General features: G+C 44.2%; 1 protein-coding gene across 1 annotated transcript in view; it reads right to left on the bottom strand.

Moving 5' to 3' along the window:
* The window catches only part of LOC126454999 (lachesin-like), a 1180169-nt gene that overhangs the window by 242151 nt on the left and 921253 nt on the right, over positions 1-16765 (bottom strand). Inside the window, exon 7 of the mRNA XM_050091142.1 lies at positions 7411-7539. Within this exon, the coding sequence (XP_049947099.1) occupies positions 7411-7539 (129 nt within the window). The remainder of the gene's footprint in view (positions 1-7410; positions 7540-16765) is intronic.

The raw sequence follows: 16765 nt of genomic DNA, 5'->3' as shown, positions 1-16765 counted from the left end.
AGCTTGACCTGATAGGCTCTTTTTTCAATGTTGGAATTATACTTTGCTGTTACAGTTTTTTAGGGGCCTTTGACATGAAATGTGTGACGAAAATGTACTAATAAAAGTAAGAAATCTAATATATCACAGTACTTCTGTAGTTAATCTGCCGACGAATCTTCAAAATTGTGCTTATACATGCTATAGGTCGTCTTGCTGTGGCACCCTCTGAAGATGGTCTACTTATTTAAAATAATGAGGAGTGTTACAAAGTGTTGCAGTCATCAAACAGGATAGACTCCCTGCATTCTATCAGCTACCAGAGTGGGTACAATATTACACGGCCCCTTAGCTGCACAGACGTCGCGATGGGGGAGAGATCACACCACAGAAGAAAAGGTGCAATTTTACAGCTGAAGCATTAATACAGACCTCTACCTCGCAGAACTTGTAAGCTATAACTAGCGAGTCTGCAAAGAATCCTATTAACAGGATACACTACTACGACCAACAATTCGACAAGTCATCCATTTGTTATTAAAAACACAGTGGCTTAAAGGTGTATCCCGAAACTGCAACATAAAGAGCGATTTATTTTGACCTGACTTGTAAAACTTTTTTTCTTACACTTGTTACCATCTTAAAATTATCTTCTTTTACTAAAACACAGCAGGGTTTTCACTTTTTCACCTGACTAACTGGCTAATTCAGTTGCAATTGTGACGGAAATTAGAAACAGTCTGTTGCTAAACTAATAAATGACGACAAGTCAGGTCAAAAGCTTATGAAAATCTCACTCTCAGAATACACTCATAGTAACTATCATTTCACCCGTATTAGTGGCCTTTAAACTAATTACATTGTTTCATTAAAAATTTCTGTAGATCCTTCTGTATTGCAGGGTATGAAAAAGTTTCAAATTTTAACCAAACTGAAATCTGAATCACAATCCTATTCAGCTAATAATATGTAGATAGGCAACTAATTCTATGATTTTCAAATGTGAGCATCGACGCACGACATGACACAGTGGACTCCACAGTGTGTGTATTGACGACATCATTTGAAATTGGTGCGTAGTCATTGATAACAGCTATCCACAGCCAGCCAGTTGTGTTGGTCGGCATGTTCATTATTGGGTCCACCGAGTTGTTGGCTTACTCATTTTTCTTTTTTCTGTATTCAGTCACTCACCTGCCATCCTAGTCGAGGTATGTGTGAAATGAATGCATTGTTGCTCCCATCGATTTCATTACCTTTTCTGTGTATTTCGGATAGTTTGGCGAGAAATGGAAGCAGGTGAGTTTAGTTTTTCTCATTCAAGTGTGAACTATTGGGTAAGAAACTGACGATATACAGCACTGCCTATCGTTTACTGTTGCAAGTTTGTAACGTTGAGGAAGTTTAGGTTGAGGAAAGTCCTCATACAAATCTCTGAGATACATTCTTTATAATATAAAATGAGAAAATATTCACCCTCATCAAAGCGTGGTGAGTGACTTTACTTGTGATTAAGACTATAACAAATTTAACATATTGCCATTCCTTGCAAGGCAGCACACAATTTGGACTACATATCACCGTCTACCCACACAGTTTCATCATGATGCTCATGCTCGCCGAGCCGCATCCAGAACACACCAGACCCAGGAGTGTAGTCTGTGACAGTACACCTCTTGTAAGGCTAATGGTCTGATCCTTGTTCAGACTTATTGCTGCAATTCTTTCTCGCAGACACTTTGTGGCATAGTTTTTTTTTTTCCACGGAAGGCAAGTAGAAAGCTAAATGTTAAGTCATCTGTCGTGCTGCTGATGCTGCAGAAGGTTTCTTTATACATATAAGGAAGGAAAGCTCCACCCATTGCTGATGTATTTTTTTGGAAAATGTTTTACCCTTTGCAAAGTAAAATTAAACACAGGCCTTTCGCTATGAAGTCATTATCACACTATTTTCAGGGAACTATTCGGAAACAATATTAGTTTTTTTTTCGCGCTCTTTGTTCAGAGAATTTGAAGTGAATTATGTGATTACCGATCTGAGGGAAGCAAAAATTGGCAGGTAAAATAGTTGTCATTTTTTCGAAATGCGTCCCCCTACAATCTCTAGAGCTCTATCGAAATACTATGTTGTCATCGACAAGAAATTTTGCATTCTTCATTTTTAAGGTGTCAAGAAGATCGTCGTCATGTCTGTTTCCTTCTTTAAGAAATATGTTTAATACCAATTCTGCGAGTTTTTTATTGGTGCAATTTAACTTGTATATTGCCGTGTAAAATATGTAAGCAACACATCGAAATAAATCCTTTTTAAGGTAAAAGAACTGTATCTCTTTCTAGCCAGTGGAGATTCATTTACCAGACTTATGTACAATTTCAAAGTGTCCAAAAAATTTATTTCTTGATACGTTAAGGCATGTCACACTCCACGTGAAAGAACCTGGGTGCTCGTACGCATGCGCTTGGTTCGGCCAGGACTGTGCCGCACCTAGTGGTTGCAGTTGGAGTTTCATGCAGGCTAATAGCAGGATGACGTCAACCCTGAAAATGGCGCGTTTATTGTGCTGCACGGTTATTTAACGAAGAGGAATATCCGTCATTAGTGGCTAACACCAGTGTTATCATGTACGGCAACGTACGTGCTTTTGTATACAGCTATATGTCTTCTTCAGTGAACTGCTTACTGTCAAGACTGCTCAGTTGCTAAATTTTATCAAATTCAATCAAAGACTTAGAACATCTTTTATATCTGAAGTGAGCATAATGGACACAGACTGCAAAACTGTATACCTTGAAAAGAGTTTCTGGCAACGACTATTCGTTTTGTAACACATGGAGATTCCGTTGCAAGTTGCTGTATGTATTCAAGACATACAATGTATATTAATGACTGTCATAGGATTTTCACAGTATTCTTTGTTTCATTGATTTCGAAGCGGACATCACTCATGGCCCATTGCTAGTCATCATTTTTTTTTCATGGTAAAGTGGAAAATTCTGCTTCTTTATTTGTAGAAATAAATGCCCATAACTTCAGCTTGCAAGAAAATATGATGAATATTTCGACAACCACTTCTCTTCACGGACAGGAGCCTTACCAGCGCCGAGCATGAGTTCAACACATTTTGCCGTTCCCGTTATTGATAGTAACCCTCGATGAACAAACTGAAATATACTCATTTACACGTGAAATCAATCTTCATTTAACATTAGTAATCAATTCTGTCACCAAATATTTTCCTGAACTAGAGAATTGACAAGTAAAATGTCTGGGTTTTAACTCCGTTTTGAATAAGCGGTGAAATATTTTCAAATAGTGAAATTCAGGCCAAAGCATACATTCCCTGGACTACCGGGAGAGAACACATGGAAAAGATATTTCTCTTAAAAATGAATTAGCACCACCTTGAGAAAATATTGGTGATGAGTATACATTGTTACCAGAAAATAGTCATTAGAATGCTCATTCTATTCACCATATTTAATAGGTGCAATAGTTGTTTTGGACTTTCTTGCCCTTGAGGTGGGAAACTGGTCCCAAAGGCGGAAGAATCAGCAATGATCAACGGCGTGCTGTTGCAAAGGGCAATGGAGACCACTGCACTAAAGACACAGGACTTGAGTTCAGCAACTGAAACATTATCATGATGATCTCTCCATTTTCAAAAGAGTCCAGACTAGTCCCCCATTTGGACCTCTGAGAGGGAAATGGCAAAGGGGGAGGCGAACATAAAAAAAGACTTAATAACCAACGAAAAGGTAGCATTCCAGGAGTCGGGGCCAGGAACGTGTTAGAGAAGGCTAGGGAAGCTAGCAAATCTGAAATGGGAAACGCTGAGTCTCACACTAGATGTAGTGGAGGTCAGTGAATTGAAATGGAAAGACAACAAGAACTTATGGTGAGATGAGTATAGAATAATGTCAATAGCAGCAGAAAGTAGTATTACGGGAGTAAGATTCGTTATGAACAGGAAGGCAGGGCAGACAGTATGTTACTGTGAACATTTCAGTGATAGGTTTGCTCTCAGCAGAATCGACAGCCGACTAACACTGACAACCAAAATTGTGGTTTTCATGTCCACGTCGCAAGCCGAAGACCAAGAGAGAGTAAAAGTTTACGAGGATATTGAACGAGTAATTCATTACTTAAGTGGAGAAGAAAATCTAATTGTTATGAGCGATTGGGATGCGGTTCCCTGTTAAGGGATAATATGGGCTTGTTAATAGGAATGAGAGAAGAGAAAATTTCAGTTAGTAATAGTGAATACTCTGTTCAAGAATCACAATAAGATCTCCTGCAGGAGAGCTTCTGTATGGTTTGGAAGGTAGGAGACGAGGTACTGGCAGAAATAAATCTGTGAGGACGGGTCGTGAGTCGTGCTTGGGTAGCTCAGTTGGTAGAGCACTTGCCCGCGAAAGGCAAAGGTCCCGTGTTCGAGTCTCGGTCCGGCACACAGTTTTAATCTGCCAGGAAGTTTCACCAAGCAGAAGGTTAGAAATAAAATAGGGAAGAATGGAAAAGAAAATATAGGATGTGTTAGATGACGATCAGTTTGGCTGTAGGAAAGGGAAACGCAAAAGCACCAGAGAGGCAGTTCTGGCGTTTCGGTTGATAACTGAAGCAAGACTAAAAAAAAATCAAGACACGTTCATAGGATGTGTGGACCAGGAAAAAGCATTTAACAATGTAAAGTTGTCGAAGGTCTTCGAAACTCAGAGAAAAGTGCTAAGCTATAAAAAAAGACGGATAATATACAATATGTACAAATGCCAAGGAGGAAAAATAAGAGTGGACGAGCAAGAAGAAGTGGTCAGATTAAAAGGGGTTTATGTCTGGTATGTGATCATTTGCCCCTACTGTTTGTTCCACACATCGAAGCAGTAGTGATGGAAATAAAATAAAGTGTCGAGAGTGAGATTAAAATTCAAGGTGAAAGGATATCAGTGATAAGATTCACTGACGACATTGCTGCCCTCAGTGAAAGTAAAGAATTACTAGAAAATATGCTGAACAGTCTGCGACAGAATATGGGTTGAGAGTAAGTCCCTGAAAGACAAAAGTAATGAGAAGCAGGAGAAATAAGGATAGTGATAACCTTAACGTAATGATTAATAATCACGAAATAGATGAAGTTTAGGAATTCTGCTGCCTAGGCAATAAAATATGCCATGATGGATGGAACGAGGAGGACATACAAAGCAGACTATCAGTGGTGAAAATTGCATTCCTGACCAAGAGAAGTCTGCTAGTATCAAACGTAGACATTACGGCGAGGAAGAAATTTCTGAAAAGGTACATTTAGACCGCAGAATTGTATGGTAGTGAAACGTGGACCGTGAGGAAAACGGAAAAGAAGAAAATCGAATAATTTGAGTTATCGTGTCACAGATGAATGTTTAAAGCTGGGTGGACTGATAAAGAAAGCAATAAGCAGGTTCTCTGGAGAACCGGCGAGGAAAGGAAAATTTGAAAAACACTTGCAAGAAGGAGGACCAGGATGATAAGACATGTGTTAAGACATCACGAAATAGCTTCCAGCCGGCCGGTGTGGCCGTGCGGTTCTAGGTGCGTCGGTCGCAGGTCGCAGGTTCGAATCCTGCCTCGGGCACGGATGTGTGTGATGTCCTTAGGTTAGTTAGCTTTAAGCAGTTCTAAGTTCTAGGGGACTGATGACCTCAAATGTTAAGTCCCATAGTGCTCAGAGCCATTTGAGCCAATAGCTTCCATGGTACTAGAGGGACCTAAAACTGTAGAGGAAGACAGAGACTGGAACACATCCAGCAAATAACTTGATGTATGTTGCAAGTGTTACTCTGAAATCAAGAAGCTGGTACAGGAGAGGAATTCGTGGAGGGTCGCATCAAAGATTGATAACCCAATGCATAAAAGTCACACCTTCCAACAAGTGTTTATCAGCGACGCTAGGGTTGATGTGATAGTGAAACATATCGGCGAACATCGAAGACGTCACGCTGGCAGTTTGAAAACCAGTGTCCCACCTTTCCTCAGTGAATAAGGGTCCGACTTCGACACGGTGTAGTGTGGTAAATCCACTCTACACCGTGACTTTGTTGTCTTCTATGACAGTTCTAGGATTTTCGGTAGCCCAAAGTCTGCAGATGTGTGTGTCGACAGACCCTCTGGGTGTGAAATGGTCTTCGTCGGTCCAATGAAACCCCATGTCGGTTCAGACGGGTGTCAATTTTTAAATTATGTGGACGATTAGTTCATCCTCGAATACTAATGAACTTCCAGGTAAACCTGTATAATACCTTTTCATGCAATCAAATAAAAAAGTCAGGAGTGTCCAAACAATTTTTGATCCATCTAACTTCAGTTCTATATACAACTTAATGTAGGCAAAACGTTTATGCAAAAATTACGATTTCTAAACTGTTATGGCTACGCCTAAGATTAATAATTAATGTGAAAGCTTGTGTGTGTGTGTGTGTGTGTGTGTGTGTGTGTGTGTGTGTGTCTATCTATTTACATTATGTTTCACTTGCGGTTTCTTTTTTCGGCATCTTCTTCAATGTCAAGTTCTATGTATTGAGTTGTCTCTGTCACTGTCACTGTTTACCACCTGTGATAACAAGATGGCGGACAGTGGAACAGTTGAAGGTGTAAAAACAAGATGGCGGACAGAGGAACAGTTGAAGATGTGATTGGCGGTTGTTTTGAAAATTCAAAAGATGGTAAACGGTGACAGAGTGACAACTCAATACACAACTTGACAACGAAGAAGATGACGAAATAGGAAACTGTAAGTGAAACATAATGCAAATAGATACACATACAAACACACAATCTTTCACATAAACTATTAATCTCAGGCATAGCCATAACAGTTTAGAAATCGTAATTTTTGTGTAAATGTTTTGCCATTAAGTTGTACGTAGTTGCAGGTGACAAACTATAAAGGAACACAGACACTGTAAAAACGTAATACAGCAGGAAAACCACACCATGTAGTAAGAAGGAATGAATAAACCATTTTATGAGCGCATTAAAAATTTGTAATTACTATTTAGAAACTAATTATTTGTATGTACTGAAAGAGTACAGAACATTCTTTATGTTGAACAGCCATAATAATAATAAAAAAAAAAACACTGATGATGCCTCAACTGCATGGAAACATGTCTGGGATACAAAACAAAATTGTGTTTTGGTAAAGGATGACCCCCACCCAAAAACATATGTTATTGTTAAAGCAAACACGGACTAAAAAGCGTCAACCTCAAGATTGTTATCCAAAGTTATTATTCTTCTCAGAGGCAGGCAAAAATTGGGGGATAGCACCCGAAGGATTTGTTTTGCGTTACCCTGCTTTCCCTACGCGTGCCTTCGCAGACAGCAGACAGATAGAGCAGACAGCGACGCTGCAGAAAGCGCATGCGGCTGGCGGCAGAGCTGGCGGTGAGTCTACTTACACTGCACTCGCAGCAGCACCCTCTTGCTGATGGAGGGCGGCACGCCGTTGGAGGCGATGCACAGGTAGGCGCCCATGTGCAGCCGGCTCACCTTGGTGATGGTCAGCACCTCCCCGTCCACCACGTTCACTGTCGACACAAACCGTTCAAAGCTCAGTCCAGGAGGCTGACGCAACGAAACCTTCACTGTCAAATGTCAAAACTCATTTAAACTATTCCTTTCCCTCTCAGGCTCACAACATTCGTACAATCAAAAAGTTCAGTCCTTTTCACACTGAGCGACTGACATGCGTGATCAGATTACATTCAACAGTTATCTACAAAATTCGGGTAAACTACACTACAAAACTTATAAACCCAAACACATTAGTAATGTATTTTAATTCCATGTATTGTGGTTGCGAACTTAGATGTAACTGAAAATTTCGCCACACAAATATGCACATACATCAGCAATAAGTAAACAAATTGTAATATTGAAAAGGAAGCGAAACTGTGTGCAAGAATCTCGTATTTTGGTTCCTTATTATAAGCAATTGCGAACTTGTTGAATTTGAGAGAAAATAAGGGGACTACGTTATTAAATATGAACTGTACTGTTCAAACAATAACAAACACCAGGTTTTTCCGCAGCAAAATGAAGAAACTGTAAATACTCTGCATCACGGCGTAATCGTGAGGAAAACTAAGAACCATGCTACATCGTTGATGCATTGCTCGATCCTAATGAAAAGGCATTCATTGATCTCGTCTAGAAATGTGAGGTTACTCCCAACGTGTTGAAGGTACAGCTGAAGACAAGGTTACTGCAGTGTGCAAGAAGTGTGTTACTTCCAGCCACGTGAAATTTGTGAACTGTCTATGTATAAAGCCTGTCTAAGATACGATATGATGAATCTGATAGACGCTGTGCTAGATTCAGTTGTCTCTAATTCACGCCCTCGGACGCCACTCCTTTGATTATCACTCTCTGAATATATACTTCACTAGCCAGACGGGAGGACCTAATAGTATTGTAGTGCTTTAGTTAGAGGTGTCTTATTCCATAAGTGTTACTACTTCCTAATTTTCTTCCTTTTTATCTTGTATTAGTACCACTTGCAAGTCTTAAAGTGAAATCTTTCATTTGCTGGTACTGCCGACTGGTATTAGTTTTTCTGAACACCAGCACACAACTTATAACTCTGAAACCCTTCGTAGAGCAAAGCACTGTTGAGTATTACAGAAATTGTTGACACTAATATTCTCACCGCGTCGACTCATCGAATAGAGAGAAACACCGTTTAATATTATGTAGCGTTGCAGATGTAGTGGTTCCACTGGATATACTGACATCAAGGGGTTCAAAGGCTCTTAGCACATTTGTGTTAACTGTTCAGTTGCACTGTCGTTATCAGAATTTTAGGATCACGATAAACTTATGTAATACCTGCAGGAACGTATTATATTTTCACTGTTCAACGTGTCTTATAGTATGTTAGACCCCTACACTGTAAGACTAAATAGCGGAGTGGGCTCTGACGCCAAATATGACAACGACGACGACTAAATAATATTGATAATTATGATTCTGTGTTTACGGGACACTACCGCTAGCACATAAATGACCCATGTTCCTTCCTTATTGCTGCGCAATGAGCATGAATTAAACATATACAATGATAGACATATGTGAAAACGCAGAAAAAGCATTAAGATACTCATTCATCGTTCGAAACTGTTCTGCCGGACATCTTTTATCCTTAAGGCGCTTACTATTCTTGGCAAAATGAGATTTGTTGACCAATTGGCCCGTAGTAATCTAGACGTACCGAGTACAAGTTATCGGCATAGTGAGATGCCACATGAATAAATTCCCCGAAATAACAACCACCTCGCAACGATAGTAATCCAAACTTGACTTAATAAAGTTGCCTGGCTGCTCATAAATTGACGACGGGGAACAGGAGTGTTACGATTCTTGAATAAAAATGGCTACTTTCGAAGAACGACTCTCGTACAAAGAGGAGACACAATGTAACTTCGATCAAATGCACTGAAAGACCAAAATGAAAAGAACCGGGGTAGCAAGAAGGCATTATCCAAATGGTACGAAACTCTCTAGACGCAACGTGCATCTGCAGAGAAATAAATGACTACAGTTCTAGAACAATTGGATAATTTATTCACGAGAAAAGAATTCACAAACATAGCAAGTCAATAACGCATTTCTCAATCGTTGGCCCTTAAACAAGCAATTCTTCGGTTTGTCACATCGCTAGAGTTGTTGGTTCTCCTCCTGGGGGTATCGTTCTATGTTGTGTCCAGCTGGCATTAGATCATCAAAATCCCGAGCTGGTTGGAAGACCCTCCCATAGCGCTCCAAACTTTCTCAGTTGGCGATCCGGCAAACTTGGTGGCCAAGGAAGGGGTTCGCAAGCACGGAATACGCAACAGAAACTATCGCCATGTATGGACGTGCATTATCTTGCTGCCTAGGAAGGATTTCCAGGAAGGGCAAAACAAAACAGGACGTAGAATATCGTCGACGTACCACTGTGCTGTAAGGGTGCCGCGGATGACAATCAAAGAGGTCCTGCTATGACATGAAATGACATCCCAGACCATCACTCCCGATGTTCGGGCATTATGGCGGGCGACAGTCAGGTTGGTGTCCTACCGCTACCTGGGGCATCTCAAGACACGTCTTCAGTGGTTATCGTGGATCATTTCGAAGCGGGACTCGTCACTGAAGACAATTCTACTCCACTCAGTGAGATTTTAAGCCGAATTTCGTGTCTGGAGACGCCCCGGACAGCGAATGGATGATATTGACCAGAATCTCGTCGGCCATACGACCCGACAGCCAGCAGCGATGGCCTGATGTGCCATTTCATTTAATAGCAGGACCCCTTTACTAGTCATCCACAGCACCCTTATAGCACAGCGGTATGTCCATGATATTCTGCGTCCCGTTTTGTTGCCTTTCGTGGGAAGTCGTCCTGGGCTTACATTTCAGCAAGATAATGGTTGTCTGCACAAGGTGAGAGTTACTACTACCTGTCAAACCATACCTTGATCAGCAAGATTGCCGGATTTCTCTCCCTTAAGAACATTTGGATCATTATGAACAGATCCCTCCACAGCCCTCCAACCACCCCGGGAACTTGACGATCTAACGCTCTAGTTGCACATTATTTGCCACGAAATCCCTCAGGAGGACACCCGACACCTGTATCACTAATGATAAGGCGAATAGTTTGTTGCATAAAGGCCAGAGGTGGAACAAAGCGTTACTGACTTGCTCCACGAAAACCTCGACTACAATGATAGTCACCACAGGTTATATTACGAATAAATGCGGGTAGTCCCAACAGTTTTGAATCAAATTAAAACTGGTGATAGGAGGTCCACAACCGACTATATTGAGATAGGTAACCAATGGTCAGAAATTCGTATTTATTGTGTTATGGACGTACACAGCGTACACCGCATAACCACGATGTAGCTCATAGTATTTGTTCAAAGTGACGATCGCCTGTCTCAATGTATTCATCGCAACGGCCGATGAAGTTTTGCCGCACTCTCTCAAAGATCTCTGGTGTCTTTCATGCCAGGAGACAGACGGTTTGGATCCTAGCAAGTAGGTCTTCTGTCATTTCTACACGGGTTTCATGAACCAACGTTTTGACGCAACCGCAGAGGAAGAGGACATCCGGCGATTACGCTGATGTTGGGACAGGACCTCTCACTCCAATGCAACTATGAGGGTAATTGTTGTTCAGATGCTCGCGAACATAAACATCGCAGAGGGCTGGTGCACCGTAATGCTGAAACCACATCCTTCCGCGGACAAAGAGTACAGTCTCCATAACTGCATCCACCGTCTGAATACATGCACTGAGACTGGCAGTCGTCGCTTTGAAAAGTTACTATGAGCTATGTTGTTGTTTTGCTGTGTGCGTTGCGTATGCCCTTAACACTACAAATTTTCTTATCCGAGCATTGTTTCTGTATCTCAATATACTCAGTTTCAATTTGACCCAAAAAGTTTGACAACCCTCTATATTGCCTCAAAAGAATAACAATAATGCATCTCTTAGCACCCTAACTGTCATTGACACATGACAGTTACAAACAAATGAAGATTAGCCACATGCTAATATCTTACTTAGCCACGTACAGATCAGAAGTTTTTTTTTTAACATTTTTCGTAACAGACCGTAAGGACTCCTTGATGGAAGCCTCATTCTCACCCAGCTGAAGGCGGCACGCTACTGAAGACCAGTTATTCGGTACACCGATCGTTTTACCAGCAGCGGACCCAGTGACTTACGTTATACTGTGTGTAATAGATATCAACTTCTGTTAACTCCTGGCAAATCCTGTTAAAAAAAAAAAAAAAAAAAAAGTGGATAAAGTAGAACACTGAGTTACGTGGATAGAGTGGTTCACCAAATGATAAGCTGGAAAAATACACTCCTGGAAATTGAAATAAGAACACCGTGAATTCATTGTCCCAGGAAGGGGAAACTTTATTGACACATTCCTGGGGTCAGATACATCACATGATCACACTGACAGAACCACAGGCACATAGACACAGGCAACAGAGCAAGCACAATGTCGGCACTAGTACAGTGTATATCCACCTTTCGCAGCAATGCAGGCTGCTATTCTCCCATGGAGACGATCGTAGAGATGCTGGATGTAGTCCTGTGGAACGGCTTGCCATGCCATTTCCACCTGGCGCCTCAGTTGGACCAGCGTTCGTGCTGGACGTGCAGACCGCGTGAGACGACGCTTCATCCAGTCCCAAACATGCTCAATGGGGGACAGATCCGGAGATCTTGCTGGCCAGGGTAGTTGACTTACACCTTCTAGAGCACGTTGGGTGGTACGGGATACATGCGGACGTGCATTGTCCTGTTGGAACAGCAAGTTCCCTTGCCGGTCTAGGAATGGTAGAACGATGGGTTCGATGACGGTTTGGATGTACCGTGCACTATTCAGTGTCCCCTCGACGATCACCAGTGGTGTACGGCCAGTGTAGGAGATCGCTCCCCACACCATGATGCCGGGTGTTGGCCCTGTGTGCCTCGGTCGTATGCAGTCCTGATTGTGGCGCTCACCTGCACGGCGCCAAACACGCATATGACCATCATTGGCACCGAGGCAGAAGCGACTCTCATCGCTGAAGACGACACGTCTCCATTCGTCCCTCCATTCACGCCTGTCGCGATACCACTGGAGGTGGGCTGCACGATGTTGGGGCGTGAGCGGAAGACGGCCTAACGGTGTGCGGGACCGTAGCCCAGCTTCATGGAGACGGTTGCGAATGGTCCTCGCCGATACCCCAGGAGCAACAGTGTCCCTAATTTGCTGGGAAGTGGCGGTGCGGTCCCCTACGGCACTGCGTAGGATCCTACGGTCTTGGCGTGCATCCGTGCGTCGCTGCGGTCCGGTCCCAGGTCGACGGGCACGTGCACCTTCCGCCGACCACTGGCGACAACATCGATGTACTGTGGAGACCTCACGCCCCACGTGTTGAGCAATTCGGCGGTACGTCCACCCGGCCTTCCGCATGCCCACTATACGCCCTCGCTCAAAGTCCGTCAACTGCACATACGGTTCACGTCCACGCTGTCGCGGCATGCTACCAGTGTTAAAGACTGCGATGGAGCTGCGTATGCCACGGCAAACTGGCTGACACTGACGGCGGCGGTGCACAAATGCTGCGCAGCTAGCGGCATTCGACGGCCAACACCGCGGTTCCTGGTGTGTCCGCTGTGCCGTGCGTGTGATCATTGCTTGTACAGCCCTCTCGCAGTGTCCGGAGCAAGTATGGTGGGTCTGACACACTGGTGTCAATGTGTTCTTTTTTCCATTTCCAGGAGTGTAAATTAAAAAGGGGCAGTGACATGGAAAGAGGTTATGTGACGAACTTTCACAAAAGCAAAAGTTGGGTAATGGAGTGTACTCGAGATACATCGGGTGGTGCTAAAGGAATAAGATTAGGAACTCAAACAGTGAAATTATTAGATGAGGTTTGTTAGCTGAGCAGCAACATAACTGATGATGGTCGAACTAGAGAGAATATAAGATTCAGACGGACAATAGCAAGGAAAGTATATCTGAAAGAAAAGGAAGTTGTTAACATCTAATATAAATGTAAGGGTAGCGAAATCTTTTTTCAAGATATTTGTCTAGAGTGGAGCCTTATACGGAAATGCAACGTGACAATAACTAATTCCGACAACAACAGAATACAAAATTTGGAAATGTAGTGCTACAGATGTATGCTGAAGACTAAATGGGAAGGTCGAGTTAGATAATGGGAAGGTACAGAACTGAATTGGCAAAAAAGAGATTTCTGAAGCAACGTGACTGAAAGAATGGGCCAGTTGACAGGACGTACAAATCGTGGCTACAAAATAATGGGACTACTCCCGTAAAACGTTTTATTTCAGAAACATACGCACAATGAGGTGACAAAAGTCATGGGATACCTTCTAACCTCATGTTAGGCATCCTTTTGCCCGGTGTAGTGCCGTAACTCGATGTGGCATGGACTCTACAAGTCGTTGAAAGTCCCCTGGAAAAATATTGAGCCATGCTACCTCCATAGCCATCCGTAGTAATTGTGAAAGTGTTGCCGGTGCAGAATTTGGTGCACGAACTGAGTTACCAGTTATGTCCCAGAAATGGTTGGTGGGATCCATGTCGGTCGATCTGGGTAGCCAAATCATACGCTCGAACTGTCCAGAAAGTTCTTCAAATCAATCACGAACAATTGTGGTCTGGTGACAAGACGCATCGTTGTTTGGGTCTCCAAGTTCCCTAACATAACCATTTACAGTCAACGATCGGTTCAGTGGGACCAGAGGATCCAGTCCATTCCACGGAAACACAACCACCACCAGGTTACATAGCGTCTTGTTGACAGCTTGGATCCATGGCTTCGTGTGATCTGCGGCAAAGTAGAACACTACCATCAGCTCTTACCAGCTAAAATCGAGTCTCATCTAACCAGGCCACGGTTTTTCAGTTGTCTTCGTGCACAACCGATGCGGCCCACAAGTTCAGGAGAGCCGCAGCAGGCGATTTCGTACTGCTAGCAAAGACACCCGCGTCAGTCGTCGGCTACCATAACACATCAACGCCAAATTTCGCCGCACTATCCTAACGGATACGTACGCCCCACATTGACTTTTGCGGTTACATCATGCAGTGTTGCTTCTCTGCTATCAATGGCATTTCTAAGCAAACGCCGCTGTTCTTGGTCGTTAAGTGATGGCAGTGGCCCACTGCATGGTCCGTGAAGAGAAGCATTTTCTGAAATTTAGTATTCTCGGCACACTCTTGACAATATACACTCCTGGAAATGGAAAAAAGAACACATTCACACCGGTGTGTCAGACCCACCATACTTGCTCCGGACACTGCGAGAGGGCTGTACAAGCAATGATCACACGCACGGCACAGCGGACACACCAGGAACCGCGGTGTTGGCCGTCGAATGGCGCTAGCTGCGCAGCATTTGTGCACCGCCGCCGTCAGTGTCAGCCAGTTTGCCGTGGCATACGGAGCTCCATCGCAGTCTTTAACACTGGTAGCATGCCGCGACAGCGTGGACGTGAACCGTATGTGCAGTTGACGGACTTTGAGCGAGGGCGTATAGTGGGCATGCGGGAGGCCGGGTGGACGTACCGCCGAATTGCTCAACACGTGGGGCGTGAGGTCTCCACAGTACATCGATGTTGTCGCCAGTGGTCGGCGGAAGGTGCACGTGCCCGTCGACCTGGGACCGGACCGCAGCGACGCACGGATGCACGCCAAGACCGTAGGATCCTACGCAGTGCCGTAGGGGACCGCACCGCCACTTCCCAGCAAATTAGGGACACTGTTGCTCCTGGGGTATCGGCGAGGACCATTCGCAACCGTCTCCATGAAGCTGGGCTACGGTCCCGCACACCGTTAGGCCGTCTTCCGCTCACGCCCCAACATCGTGCAGCCCACCTCCAGTGGTATCGCGACAGGCGTGAATGGAGGGACGAATGGAGACGTGTCGTCTTCAGCGATGAGAGTCGCTTCTGCCTCGGTGCCAATGATGGTCGTATGCGTGTTTGGCGCCGTGCAGGTGAGCGCCACAATCAGGACTGCATACGACCGAGGCACACAGGGCCAACACCCGGCATCATGGTGTGGGGAGCGATCTCCTACACTGGCCGTACACCACTGGTGATCGTCGAGGGGACACTGAATAGTGCACGGTACATCCAAACCGTCATCGAACCCATCGTTCTACCATTCCTAGACCGGCAAGGGAACTTGCTGTTCCAACAGGACAATGCACGTCCGCATGTATCCCGTGCCACCCAACGTGCTCTAGAAGGTGTAAGTCAACTACCCTGGCCAGCAAGATCTCCGGATCTGTCCCCCATTGAGCATGTTTGGGACTGGATGAAGCGTCGTCTCACGCGGTCTGCACGTCCAGCACGAACGCTGGTCCAACTGAGGCGCCAGGTGGAAATGGCATGGCAAGCCGTTCCACAGGACTACATCCAGCATCTCTACGATCGTCTCCATGGGAGAATAGCAGCCTGCATTGCTGCGAAAGGTGGATATACACTGTACTAGTGCCGACATTGTGCATGCTCTGTTGCCTGTGTCTATGTGCCTGTGGTTCTGTCAGTGTGATCATGTGATGTATCTGACCCCAGGAATGTGTCAATAAAGTTTCCCCTTCCTGGGACAATGAATTCACGGTGTTCTTATTTCAATTTCCAGGAGTGTAGATACCAGGATATTGAATTCCCTAACGATTTCCGCTATGGAATGGTCCATGCTTGTAGCTCCGACTACAATTCCGCGTTCAGTGTCTAGTAATTCCCGTCCTGCGGTCATGATCACGTGGGAAACTTTTTCACGTCAATTACACTACTAGCCATTAAAATTGCTACATCACGAAGATGACGTGCTACAGACACGAAACTTAACCGACAGGAAGAAGATGCTGTGATATCCAAATGATTAGCTTTTCACAGCGCCGGTGTCGACACCTACAACGTGCTGACATGAGGAAAGTTTCCAACCGATTTCTCATACACAAACAGCACTTGACCGGCGTGATGGTGGAGTATCGTATCGCGACATTGCTGCTAGCGTTGGTGGAGATCCAATGACTGCAGAATACGGTATCGCTGGGTTCAGGAGGGTAATACGGAACGCCGTGCTGGATCCCAACGGCCTCGTATCACTAGCAGTCGAGATGACAGGCATGTTATCCGCATGGCAGTAATGGATCGTGCAGCCACGTCTCGATCCCTGAGTCAACAGATGGGGACGTTTCCAAGACAACAACCATCTGCACGAA

The sequence above is a fragment of the Schistocerca serialis genome, chromosome 1, assembly GCF_023864345.2.
Source record: "Schistocerca serialis cubense isolate TAMUIC-IGC-003099 chromosome 1, iqSchSeri2.2, whole genome shotgun sequence".
Taxonomy (NCBI): Eukaryota; Metazoa; Arthropoda; class Insecta; order Orthoptera; family Acrididae; genus Schistocerca; species Schistocerca serialis.
This window is presented reverse-complemented; position numbering and strand designations above follow the sequence as displayed.